This window comes from Oncorhynchus clarkii, chromosome 14 (assembly GCF_045791955.1).
Source record: "Oncorhynchus clarkii lewisi isolate Uvic-CL-2024 chromosome 14, UVic_Ocla_1.0, whole genome shotgun sequence".
Lineage (NCBI taxonomy): Eukaryota > Metazoa > Chordata > Actinopteri > Salmoniformes > Salmonidae > Oncorhynchus > Oncorhynchus clarkii.
In genome coordinates, this window is record NC_092160.1 from 8,342,664 (window position 1) to 8,355,955 (window position 13,292).

General features: G+C 41.1%; 2 protein-coding genes across 2 annotated transcripts; both read right to left on the minus strand.

Annotated features, from left to right (window-relative positions):
• On the minus strand, positions 1–2,808 carry LOC139366214 (tubulin beta-4B chain-like). Its single transcript, XM_071103443.1, has 4 exons — positions 2,564–2,808; positions 1,731–1,839; positions 1,456–1,566; positions 1–1,210 (listed from the first exon to the last, which is right to left on the minus strand). Exons 1-4 carry the CDS (start codon positions 2,618–2,620, stop codon positions 150–152), a joined length of 1,338 nt encoding a protein of 445 aa, XP_070959544.1. The 5' UTR covers positions 2,621–2,808; the 3' UTR covers positions 1–149.
• Positions 2,809–4,382: 1,574 nt separating this feature from the next.
• Positions 4,383–12,923, minus strand: LOC139366215 (lipid droplet-regulating VLDL assembly factor AUP1-like). Its single transcript, XM_071103444.1, has 12 exons — positions 12,685–12,923; positions 12,203–12,340; positions 10,863–11,013; positions 10,087–10,274; positions 9,570–9,642; positions 9,199–9,272; positions 6,159–6,225; positions 5,838–5,943; positions 5,559–5,702; positions 5,211–5,359; positions 4,979–5,067; positions 4,383–4,862 (listed from the first exon to the last, which is right to left on the minus strand). The coding sequence occupies exons 1-12, from the start codon at positions 12,723–12,725 to the stop codon at positions 4,772–4,774; spliced, it is 1,311 nt and encodes a 436-aa protein (XP_070959545.1). The 5' UTR covers positions 12,726–12,923; the 3' UTR covers positions 4,383–4,771.
• Positions 12,924–13,292: the final 369 nt, after the last annotated feature.

Sequence of the window (13,292 nt, forward strand, 5' to 3'; positions counted from 1 at the left end):
TGTTTAACCATGTTTCTTTTATTTGAAGTAAACAATAAAACAAAACATTAAAATAAAAAAATAGTACAGCTGAAGGTTGTCAGATAAGGAAACATGAAGTGAAAAACAAACACCAGTCAGATGTTTCACAAGGAAAGAAAACAGACAATTTAAGCCAACTCCTCTTCACCCTCCTCTTCAAACTCGCCCTCCTCCTCTGCAGTGGCGTCTTGGTACTGCTGATACTCAGAAACCAGGTCGTTCATGTTGCTCTCTGCCTCAGTGAACTCCATCTCATCCATGCCTTCTCCTGTGTACCAATGGAGGAAAGCCTTACGGCGGAACATAGCTGTGAACTGCTCAGAGATGCGCTTGAACAGCTCCTGGATGGCAGTACTGTTTCCAATGAAGGTGGCGGCCATCTTGAGGCCACGGGGAGGAATGTCACAGACTGCAGTCTTGACGTTGTTGGGGATCCATTCAACGAAGTAGCTGCTGTTCTTGTTCTGTACATTCAGCATTTGCTCGTCCACCTCTTTCATGGACATGCGCCCACGGAAGACTGCAGCCACGGTGAGGTAACGGCCGTGACGAGGGTCGCAGGCGGCCATCATGTTCTTCGAGTCAAACATCTGCTGAGTGAGCTCTGGAACAGTCAGGGCTCTGTACTGCTGGCTTCCCCTGCTGGTGAGGGGGGCAAAGCCAGGCATGAAGAAGTGGAGACGGGGGAAGGGCACCATGTTGACTGCCAGTTTGCGCAGGTCAGCGTTGAGCTGGCCGGGAAAGCGGAGGCAGGTGGTGACCCCACTCATGGTCGCAGACACCAGGTGGTTGAGGTCTCCGTAGGTGGGCGTGGTGAGTTTGAGGGTACGGAAGCAGATGTCGTAGAGCGCCTCGTTGTCGATACAGTAGGTCTCGTCTGTGTTCTCTACCAGCTGGTGGACTGAGAGGGTGGCATTGTAGGGCTCGACCACAGTGTCTGACACTTTAGGGGAGGGCACCACGCTGAAAGTGTTCATGATGCGGTCGGGGTACTCTTCACGGATCTTGCTGATGAGTAGGGTGCCCATGCCAGAGCCGGTTCCACCTCCCAGGGAGTGGGTGAGCTGGAAGCCCTGCAGGCAGTCACAGCTCTCAGCCTCTTTCCTCACCACATCCAAGACAGAGTCAACCAGCTCTGCACCCTCGGTGTAGTGGCCCTTGGCCCAGTTGTTACCTGCGCCACTCTGACCTGTAATGGACAGAAGTAGAATGCCAAAGTAAAGATAACATGAGATGAAACTTGGCCCTAGTGATGGATTACACAAACACTAACTAAAGCAGGAGACGACAAAGCTAATTAAGTGACATGGCAACCCTTTCTTTTGAGTAACCAATGCCAACCATTTGCCTGTGGTGCCTGTAGTCAAGTAATGAAGGTTTATTGTAGTAACATGCAACTAATCTGGGTCCATAGACCACTCCCAAGTTTCTTACCGAAGACAAAGTTGTCAGGCCTGAAGATTTGACCGAATGGTCCGGACCTCACAGAGTCCATGGTCCCAGGCTCCAAGTCCACAAGTACTGCGCGTGGCACATACTTTCCACCTGAAAAGTCAAAAATAGCACTTAAAGATATTCAAAACAATCGTACCTGGCTAACAATGGTAACTAGGAGATCCATTTGTGATTTTGTTGCATTTAACCCAAATTGGACAATTGCCAGATTTACCAGACCATTGTGGGTCAAGACATCACACCACTTAACTCACCTGAAGCTTCATTGTAGTACACATTAATTCTTTCCAGCTGAAGATCACTGTCCCCATTGTAACTTCCAGTGGGGTCAATGCCATGCTCGTCACTAATCACCTCCCAGAACTAGCATAGGGAGACGTCAATCTAGAGTCAGTTCACTGTTAACATTTTTGCAGTTGAATTAAATACAAAATGGATGCAAACAAGCCATTTTGAACAAGGAACAAAAAAAAAAAAAAAAAAAAAAAAAAAAAAGAGTTCTGCTTTCTGGCTTCCATGCGTCAAGTGTCAAAAACAAAATGGAGTTTCAAAAGTTGGCACCCATTTTATATATATTTTTTTCTGCGATGTCCTTCGATAAATGTACAAATAAAACATGAAAATTATGCTCAATGTATTAGTACATCGATAAGTAAATATAAACCAAACTAAAAACAGCAAGGCTATAATGTAATCGCAAAGAGCGCGCGCTGACCGGTTTGGCGCACTCCATGACCTGAACCAGACATAACTGCGAGCTCGTCCAAAGCGCGGCAGTCAACACCCTTGAATTATATTACCTCGATCATTTGAATGGTTCCCCAAATAAAGCAAGTATATACACAATTTAAAATCATTGAAATCATTGAACTTGGAGCAGGAAGGCAAACGTATAATCGAGAGGATGATACTTTCCACCAAACAATTATTGATAATCTGAGAACAAAGGGGTTACGTGTTTTCGCGCACACTTTGAAAGATCAATATCGAGGCCTCTTAGCCGTAGATTTTTTTTTAACCAATAATAATTCTACACATAATTTAAAAAAAAATATATATGGCTTTAAAAGCCTAAACGTGTACAAACCTTTGCGCCAATTTGATTACCGCACTGCCCTGCTTGTAAATGAACAATCTCTCTCATTTTGTTAGTGGAGTAAAATTAATCTAACTTCCTTCTTCGAATGGCTACAATCTTCAAACTTTTGCGCTCATATGTGTATTTATATATACCTCGGTGGTGCGTACAGGGTATTTTTGTTAGGTCATTCTCTAAAAAACGTTTCAATTTACAGCAATTATATTGGTCCGTTTGGTCGCAGTGCCCGCGTTGTAAGCGGCGTGATTGGTGGATTTCTGATTGGAAGTGCGACATCACGTGTTGTAATAGGCCGAATATAATAGGACCATATGAAATGAATAGAATACAATTCTGGCTTCATTAGCCTAGTCCTACATTCAGATTGTGCATCATACTCGCGTTATCAGTTTTTCAAAAGTCTAGCATGTATGCCGTGATATAATTAATTTGTTCAATTTTGCAGCATTCAATGCCTTTAATCATAATGTTTGCATCATGAAACAGCGCTCCATCATTTACACTAATTAGGGAGAAATTATGAATAATCATATTTATATTATTTTTACCTTTGACTTGGTCTATTTTCTTGGAGGCAAACAAACCAGCAACAGACTAGATATTTGAAATGTTGAGGCTCTTGCTGAAGTGATTAAATGCCATATTCAAGACAGTAATCCACTATCTGAATTATATGAGTAACAGACTAAATATATAGTTTACCTTTAAATTTCCACATATTTTTTAAAAATCTGCAACATTCAACTAACCATTGTCAGGATGAAATCTCAGATTACAGATAGACCTACTCGAATAACATTTTGTGTATCACCCATTCTTCGCTTCGCTCTCCTGACTATGAGATATACACATTGGTGGTAAAAATCTAGTTACAAAGAGATATTCTTTTTGAAGAAATATATTGTTTTGACAATATTGCAAGATATTTTTTTGTGCTAGTTGGCTATACCTGCACCAAAACGACAGTATTTTTCCTTCATAGCTAGTTCCCCATCTTCTTAAATAGGAGCCAATTTGTTTTCAGCACTTTTATTTCATGACTGATCAAAACTTGCTTTCTCATGGCTCTCGTCTCTGTAGCAGACATATGGTGAGCAATAAATTTGGAACATCAAATTGCAATCAAATCACAGTATTGAATCGCAACACATATCTTATTGGCACCCAAGTATTGTGATAATATATTGAGGTCACTGGTAATTTCCACCCCGTGTGCACGATACTGCCAGTGCCCATAGTGGGGCAGATAACTATAGGTGATGTACCGGGTCAGTGGCCGCCTACTTCTCAAACAAGTGTAGGAAAGAGGGAGAACAGCTGAAGGGTGGGGGGGGGGGCTCAGCCCTATGATCCTGCGGTGCAGAGGAGCGTGATATACCCGCTGTGCCACAAGAGCCCGGGCCTCAGGCAGAGACAGAAGAACACTCATATGCCACGCCTACACAAGCATAACACCGCATTCACAATGGTGTGCTATTCTTGTTTCGTCTAACTATTAAACATTTGTTTAATGTTAAGAGTTTCTATAGCTAATCACAGGGATGATCAGCCTGTCTTATCTACTGCCAATAGGAATCACTTTGAATGACCTCCCTCAAAAGCTATATGCTCTAGTTTACGGTTTTATAGTTGGGTTTTTGACTTGATAATTGCAAACGTTTATACACAAATGTATTTACTCTGAAGTAGAGTTCAAAAGTATGACATACACTGATTTTATGACCCAATGGTGCTTTGCGCTCATTGATTCCAGCCAGGGTAAATCAAAGATAAATACTGGAATTGTGATGCTATTCAAGACAATCTCTTGCATTTATAAATGACTGATTTTATTGACGTTAAAAATGTATACTGCAGAAACACGTACTCACAAATCATAATGAACCTAAGACCTGAGGAGTATTCTCTGAAAGCAGAGCAAGAAAGATTTCGTTTTTACCACCACCTCTGCCATTATAAAAATAATGAGATGTTTCACGTCACTGGGTCTTAATAGAAATTGTTATCAAAATAATATTTTTACCAGGACAAACAATTAAAAAGACATGCATGATTGCCATGCAAAAAATAATAATAAAAAAATACAAATAACTCCATTGAAATCTTCAGGTCTTCTTCCTGTACGTGGGTCAACAAAAACTCCACTCTGCTCTGCATACACTCCAGTACACTTATTGTCTGTACAATTTTTTGATTTTAACAACTGTCATTCCTAACACGTTTCCCAGCAATCAGATCTTGTTCAGAGGTTTCGTCCTGCTCCAGTTCATGCTTTTCGATGTAGCGTCTAGAGAAAGGAGGGTGGAAACAACTAACAGAGTTGAAAGGTGGACAACAATGACTGAGTGTAAAATGTAGGTGAAATGATAAATTAATCAGATTGAATTGCAGCTTTGATCTCACCTTCTTGCAAACTCATACAAGGCCTCTTTCCTCTCTTGTAGGGACATGTGTCTGTCTACCGGTGATTTCCCAAAAGATTTGGCAGCAGGCTATGGGTCAAAATGATCAAAATCAGACTATATAGCAAACTGATAAATAGAATAGCGTAGCAAGATGGTACATTAATTACTTTGTGAGCAAGGTAATATAGACTACCAGTGTATGTAAGACATAATTTAGATAATTGGCAAACCTTAATGGTGAGAGCAGGTGCAGCTGAAGAAGAGAGGGGCCGCCAGGCTGGGCCTGGTGCAGACGTGGCACCGCCTGTGACCTCCACTGGGAACACCTCAGTGCTCTCCAGCAGATTAGTGATAGTGGTGTCCACACAGTTGGTTTGCACTGTAAAAAGGGTAAAGGGAAAGATCTGCGGAAAGCTGCAAACTTCTGTGCCTTTTTCTCCCATTGATCCTAATACAAACTCCATTTGAATAAAATTCACATGCAAATACAGGACTCGAGTCAGTGCACTGCTCATCACCATTCCAAATTCCCAGTCACTGCACTGGAAATGCAAAGTGGAAATAAAAAGGTGGCATACCCAGGTCTCTGGTGATGATGCCAAGGGGGATGTCAGGCAGAACCTCCTTCACCTGCTGAGCCATCCTGCTGATCCTGAGCTCCTCCACCCCAGAGCTGCGGATCATGAAGCCCAGGGGAACTGGACGTGGTCTGGCACCCACATCTGGACAGACAGCAGCAAATACACACCATCACCAATGGTGCCAACCACCCTCCAAGTGAGCATAACAAGCACCAAGGTCATGCTGTAGGAAGGGCCTTGTCAGGGAAGTTTTCTCCAGGGCTCTCCCTTACTTACTTGAGGTTGTGGTGCGCGGTGCAATGTGCCTTTTCCTCTTGATGTGCTCCGCTTTGTCTGCTTTGGTAATCTGTGTAGAGACCACGCTGAGCTCAGTGGCTAGAAGCTGAAAATGGACAACACAAAGACCAATCAGAGGACAATATAATAATTATTCTCTTTAGTGTTCCATATCATTGTGAATTTTCGGCTCCCAATGTGATAATAACTTGCAATATACAACAAACTGCTTTGTTTGTTTGATATAAAATGTGGGCGGTAGTGAATAGAAGGCTGTGCAGAATAAGGGTGCAAAAATGAGAATGGCAAAAGGTTTTATACCTCTTGGACTTTGTTGGCAAACTCTTGAAGGGACTCTTCATCTTGTCTAGATACAGAGGGGAGCCATCTGTGAAAATAAACAAAACAGGGTCTCTACAAGCCTTGTGAGCATTAATAGTGAACCTATTCTGCTTTCACAACGGTTTTACGGTATGTAAAAATACAAATAAAAAAAGGCAATGTTTACATAACCCATTTGTACGACATTCTTTCCTGCATACGCCTTTTATACCTCCCGTTCGCATGCCAGTGACGAGTGGTTGTAGTTGTATGAATATACACCATCAAAAAATACATGTTTAGGCAGGTCATAAGATAGATAAGATAAATAAAATGTATTTTCAAAATAATGTCATACTGAGTTTAATTACACTACATGAACAAAAGTATGTGGACGTCAAACATCTCGTCCCAAAATCACGGGCAATAATATGAAATTGGTCCCCCCTTTGCTGCTATAAGAACCTCCACTCTTTTGGGAAGGCTTTCCACAAGATGTTGGAACATTGCTGCGGGGACTAGCATTAGAGAGGTTTGGGCACTGATGTAGGGCGATTAGGCCTGGCTCGCAGTCGGCGTTCCAATTCATCCCAAAGGTGTTTGATAGGGTTGAAGTCAGGGCTCTGTGCAGGCCAGTCAAGTTCTTCCACACAGATCCCGACAAGCCATTTCTGTATGGACCTCACTTTGTGAACAGGTGCATTGTCATGCTGGACCTCGCTTTGTGAATGGGGGCATTGTCATGCTGAAACAGGAAAGGGCCTTCCCTAAACTGTTGCCACAAAGTTGGATGCGCAGAATCGTCTAGAATGTCATTGTATGCTAAGATTTTCCTTTACTGGAACTAAGGAGCCTGGCCTGAACCATGGAAACCCATTTCATGAAGCTCCCAACGAACAGTTCTTGTGCTGACGTTACGTCCAGAGGCAGTTTGGAACGCGGTAGTGAATGTTATTTTATTTTTGTACATGCTACGTGCTTCAACACTCCGCAATCCTGTTCTATGAACTTGTGTGGCCTACCACTTCGCTGCTGAGCCGATGTTGCTCCTAGACATTTCCACTTCACAATAACAGCACTTATAGTTGAAAAGGTGGCAGCCTATGACGGTGCCACGTTGAAAGTCACTGAGCTCTTTGGTAAGGCCATTCTACTGTCAATGTATGTCTATGGAGATTGCATGACTGTGTGCTTGATTTTATAAATAGCCGAATCCACTCATTTGAAGGGGTGTCCACATACACTAAAAGTATATTACGTCCAAATGAATTAAATCAATAGTTCATTATTTTGTTCAATAAACAGACAAGACACACCTACTCCAATCACAATCACACACTGAGTGTACAAAACATTATAAACACCTGTTCTTTCCATGACATCGACCATCTAGGTGAAAGCTATGATCCCTTATTGATGTCACTTGTTAAATCCTCTTCAAATCAGTGTAGATGAAGAGGAGACAGGTTAAAGAAGGATTTTTTTCCCCACCTTGAGACATGGATTGTGTCTACACAATTCAGAGGGTGAATGGGCATGACAAAAGATATTAGTGACTTTGAATGGGGTATGTGGTGCCAGGCGCACTGGTTTGTGTCAAGAACTGGAACACTGCTGGGTTTTTCCACACTCAACAATTTCCAGTGTGCATCAAGAATGGTCCACCACCCAAAGGACATACAGCCAACTGTAGGAAGCATTGGAGTCAACATGGGCCAGCATCCCTGTGGAACACTTTCAACACCTTTTAGAATCCATGCCCTGACAAATTTAGGTGTTCTGAATGTTTTGTACACTCAGTGTATATTTGTAGTGAGAATATAAGGAATATAACAGAATAGAATTCTAATAATATTTTTCCCACACAACTTGTGTCAAGGGAATGTGTAGAATCGCTGTCATAAAATAACGTATATTATTCTATCCTCACTCAACTTTGTTAGCAAGCAGGCGTAAAGGTCTTACATTGAGAGTAGCTTCATCATGATACCCATAGAAAATAATAGCAATCCTATTTTCAAAAGAGTCTCGTGTTCATATTTCACAACCTCCGCAGGCTTTTGGAGTGGTCTATCCGCGATCTAGCAAAATAATAGGCCTACACTTCATTTAGGCTACATTATTGCATGCAACATGTTTCTGATCAGTGATAGAAGAGCAAACGAAATAGACGAGCTGTACCACCTCAGAAAACCAGCCAGAAACCAATGAACCTATACAGACAGACATTCAGTGAAACAAAATCACCTTGATTGAGACAAGTCAGTGAAGTCACAGGCTTTTGGTTCGGGAGTAGGCCTAGGATACGAAGCGACTGAACAGCAAAATAATCCACTTGTTAAAACTAGACAACATAAAATTAGATACATGCCGTCAATTGCATTAGCCTACTTGATTCTAATATTTTCATAAAATCAATTATATTTATTCCCCCAGCTGTGGTTAAGAAAACAGTGCATGCTTCGTGGTGGGCTATGCAAATTTTAGAACTAGCAGGAGGATGGTTAACTGGCGCTGCCTAACATTCATGAAGAGTTTAAGAACGAAGCGCATGCCAACGCCCCCTCAGGTTTACGGCTACGATTCATACTAAGCTGTAGGCAAAAGTTTACCGAAATTATTACTAGGCCGCTAGGCGAAAATAAAAAAGTTTTGGCTTTGATACCAGCAATACCTTTCAGATATAAGGAAACGGCAACAAAAAAAAGTTGCCAGTGTGGTAAATTTGGCAGAAAAACATTTAGCATAAAAGGGATATTAAACTTTCCCTGTGATGAAAGCTTGCTTTGGCCTCTAATCAAGCTGAATGAAAAGTTATATTACAACACAAAATATACTGCTGATCCTGACAAAACGTTAACTCTGAAACGGCAAGACCATTACAGAAACCATTGTTAATTCTAGCAGAATGTTCCAGTGAGTAATGGACTGGACTTTAAGGACATGCATAAAATGTGTCAATTATCAAAGTGATACCTTTACAAGGTCCAACCAGAGCCCCGACAAAGACAAGTAGTGAGAGACAGTAATTATTTAGTACCTTACATGGTACACTGTACATGGGACGAAAAAGGTCCACAACAGTTCTGTCAGCCAAAAGGAGTCTGGCGTGCTCTTGAGAAAGAGGAACAAACTGCATTAGTACTTTCATTTCAGGAAATCCTCTGCATTTGTCTGAAAGAATTATGTAAAGGCAGAGTGAAAAATCAGCTAAATCTTTAGGTCTATCACTGGTGTGAAAACCAATTTTACAAGAAAGTACTGGCCTTCTATGGACTGTTGGAGGAAACCTTCAACTTTTGAAAGCCCAACTTTTTACACAAACACTCACCAAATGTAGATGGTTAAATATGTCACGAGTACTGCTTTTAAACTAATATGACAGAGGCAGTTTAGTTTTGATGGTATTACCAGAGCTACAAATGGCCTCTTCACTTGTAAGGCCACAGGCTGAATGGAATCAGTCATGGAGAAAGGCCAGGAGCTGAGGGAGATAAAACACAGGTTAGCTCAGTAATTCTTAGAATCAGTAATACAGGGGCAGTACAGAGCCACCTTACAGCAGTGTTGGCATTCTGCTCAGGACAGATTCTCTTCTAAAAGACCTGTTAATAAATCACTATTTCCAGTTAAATTAATAACAGCAATAGTTATGTGTTCTACTGGTGATTAGGGAAAAATAGATTATTACTTATTTGTATACTTATATACTTATTTGTATATACAAAGACGGCAGATATAATCGATTACAAAAAAAATTGTTGTCTTATAAACAAGATAAATCCCATGGATAGTACTGATCTGCACATTATGCTTAAACCAGTGCTGTGGGGCAGGGACACTAAGTTTGATGAAAGAACACTTCAAAACCAAAGCGAGAGACAGTGAGAACTCAATCGGCTTGATGACAGGGACAATTGTGGCTCACCTGAACTTCAGCAGGCCAGCGCGCCCATTGGTGGTGTCCTCCTCGGGGAATAGGAGTAGGGGCAGAGTTTTTGGAGAGGAGCAGTATCTCCTGAGGGACTCCTCCATCTCATCCTGGCCCGATATGGCACCCAGCTCCATGAAGCCTCGGGCCCAACACACGAAGCCTGCAGAGTCCTCCAGCATAGGCTGAGCAGAGGAACAGGTCACGGTAAAAATGAATAACAAACACTGGCTGATGGTGTAAGGTTGAGTTAACGCAGGTGCATTTTTTGAAAAATATCTCTTGTTCAGCTGGGCAAGAACAACCAATGATGTTTACAAATCCTGGATTGCTGATACCATGTATTGGCCATTGAGCGGCTTTGACGCCACCGGTCTGCCATATTGGCACTCCCCAGTAGGACCTCTATAGGAATTAATGGAACTCTACAGTATTTCAATTAAATGTTTCAAGGACAAAATCACATTAGTCATATGTAAAAAATAATGTATTTATATATTTCTTTATGTTTAGCTCATATAATATAATGTCAAAGTATGCATGAAGGTGTCTGTAATATAACAAATGTGGCAAAAACTAATGTAGACATTAAATGTATCTCTATAGCTTCCAGAATATTTTTCACAATGGTGGGGGAGTGCCAAGATGGAGGCACGGTGGCTTCAAAACAGTGCCCCCTATCAGTCATCTATTGTATATACAAAATCATTGAAAGAACTCAAGGAGCTCAAAGTGCAACACAATGAATAGCTTCACTTCAACAAAACACTCACAGTATTGCAGGAAGTCAGAAGATTGACAATGTTGTGGTCAAACTGGGTCACATGATTGCAGATGTACAGTTTTGTGCTTTTGTCTCTTGAACGTGGGCTGTTCTGTCTGACGTGCATACCAAGGACTGAGAACATTATTCTCACAATGAATCTGGAACAGGAAGAATTCTTTGAGTTTGATCCAGTGAACACAAAACAGGATACGTTTTAAAATGGAGAGATACTAGACAAACAGCAAATTTGCCAAGACTTCCCACAATTGGTTCCTTCAAATGTGCACCCTTCTTTGGTTGAGGCATACCCATATTGGGAGAAGCCAATAGCAGAGGTGCATAAAGATGGTGGCCCCCATGTACTTTAAACCATCAAAATAAAGAAAGTCACACACTCCATGTATAATCTCCCAGCAATTTAATGGGTATTGGGACTTTATTTTGATAGATTATTCGCCGTTAGTAAGCACATCCACACAAACTATTATTCTTGGTGGGCGCCAGCTCATGTTTTTTTTAGACCCCATTTACTTACCATAAATGCCTCGTTGTCTAAGTTTGTTGTACTGTACATTTCTTTCCTTTACTCTTTTTTTTGTGTTGTCATTACCAAAGTATACATGAACCCAATTCTAGCTCCAGGTTAATAGCAATTTGAAAAACTGAAAAAGTATATTGTGCTGATTTATTGGTGCATTGAACCATGTTTAAAAAACATTTAAAAAGCCATCGTTTAAATCCTCAGTGGACAGTGTACCCCATTTATAGACGCTAACTGCTTTAGCACCTATTGATGTTAGTATCTCCTGACTGGGGGAGTTTTTTAAAAGCCCTGACGCTTGCTTTAAACATTAACACGCATCGCTGATGGCAGTGTTTTGAAAGATAAGGAACATATCTTTCATATCAGCGAGAAATACTTTTCTAAAAACAAAAGGTTAAATTACTACACACGTTTTATTCGGTTAATGTTCCCACACGGCCATATATCCATGCTACATCACTTGTTTACAAAAAACAGACAGGAGACAAGGGCCATATGTTTTGAAAGCCTTGATTATGGACGTGTCTAAACACAGCGTCCGGACTGTAGTTCAGATGACCGAAACGAATCACTCAGAACTGTAGGGAGAAGACAGAATGCCGCCTAGAGTTTAAGCACTACGGATAGCGGTTTAACAATGACATATCTGAATTCCGACATCTTTATGCCCCTTCACCACTGTGGCAGTGCTGACAGATTTGTTTTTACTTTAAGCAGGAAGTCACCCCACTGTGTATGATGATGTCATTATGCTGAGTGAACCTAACATTTAGTAAGATAACCAATTGCAAAACTACCCTTACCTTCTAGCAAGACTGTCTGGGAGTGCACAGCTCACCAAAAACACATGTGCACCTACGAAGAGTCGTAGTAACATCAAACACAGGCCAACTGGAGAGTAAAGTAATACCAGCAAAAGGACCAGTCCATCGTTTGGCAACCTGTTTGAGACAGACACAGCTCAGTGTTATCCTTGACAGGAAGAATATTCTGAGTCCAAGGGGACAGATTATATGCTTCTAACTAGGAAACTAATGTAACTGTTACCGACCAAACTGCTTGCTAGCTAGCCGTTAATGGATAATAGTATTAATATATTGTAGGCTAATTTGCTTACAGTAACTAACAAGTTAAATGAACGCCAAGAACACGGTGACTTAGCTAGCTAATAGCCAGAGCCGATTATGAGCAAGACTATTGGAAATCTCTGCCATGGGTATCGGTGGACTGATACTCATTTAGCTGCTAGCTAGCTTGTCTTGACAACAACACTTCTTGTTCTTACCGCTGGAAGTCAAACATCTGTTCTATTCCTCGAGTTTCCATTATTTCACCTAATCTGTAGGTTGAGAAAGTTAATTACACGCGTCACTTTCCTGCATACTAACTAATCAACCATTTAATTCGAAACGATAAAAGGTCAAACTGGTAACCATTTATTTGCTCATGTTGATGCTGGCTAACGTTTCCAGCTAGTCTACCTCAGGCGCCATGTTCAACACTAGAAAGAGATCAGCGTCTCGTCAGCAGCAAATTTTTTTACTTCCGGGTTACGGAATTTCGGAACATTTCCAAATAAAAGTCCCCATGTAATAGTAGAAAAGTGTCAATAACCTGGATTTATTCATGATATAAAAATACTTGTCTAAACATGAACAATTATTCATATTTGTTCATATTTAAATTACATTTGCATTACATTTGTGTTTTAAAACAGAAATGCCCACAATGTGAATCACTGTAGATGATTGATTTATAGAGCAAAAACTATTATTGGTTCCGCAGTAAAAGTTGGGTAGGGAATACTCAGTAGGGGCTGTATAATCTATATGGTGTCATTTCATGGGGCTCTGAATAAACCACCCATTACATTGGCCACAATTAGGACTGGGC

Bases quoted from the DNA above. Each gene is read 5' to 3' on its own strand.
- LOC139366215 (XM_071103444.1), bottom strand. From the start codon at position 12,725: ATGGAAACTCGAGGAATAGAACAGATGTTTGACTTCCAGCG. The intron at 12,341-12,684 runs GTAAGAACAAGA...TGTCTCAAACAG, and splicing joins CAGATGTTTGACTTCCAGCG to GTTGCCAAACGATGGACTGG. The intron at 5,703-5,837 runs GTAAGTAAGGGA...CTGTCTGTCCAG, and splicing joins ACCGCGCACCACAACCTCAA to ATGTGGGTGCCAGACCACGT.
- LOC139366214 (XM_071103443.1), bottom strand. From the start codon at position 2,620: ATGAGAGAGATTGTTCATTTACAAGCAGGGCAGTGCGGTAATCAAATT. The intron at 1,567-1,730 runs GTGAGTTAAGTG...TTGACTTTTCAG, and splicing joins GTACTACAATGAAGCTTCAG to GTGGAAAGTATGTGCCACGC. The intron at 1,211-1,455 runs GTAAGAAACTTG...TGTCCATTACAG, and splicing joins GCCTGACAACTTTGTCTTCG to GTCAGAGTGGCGCAGGTAAC.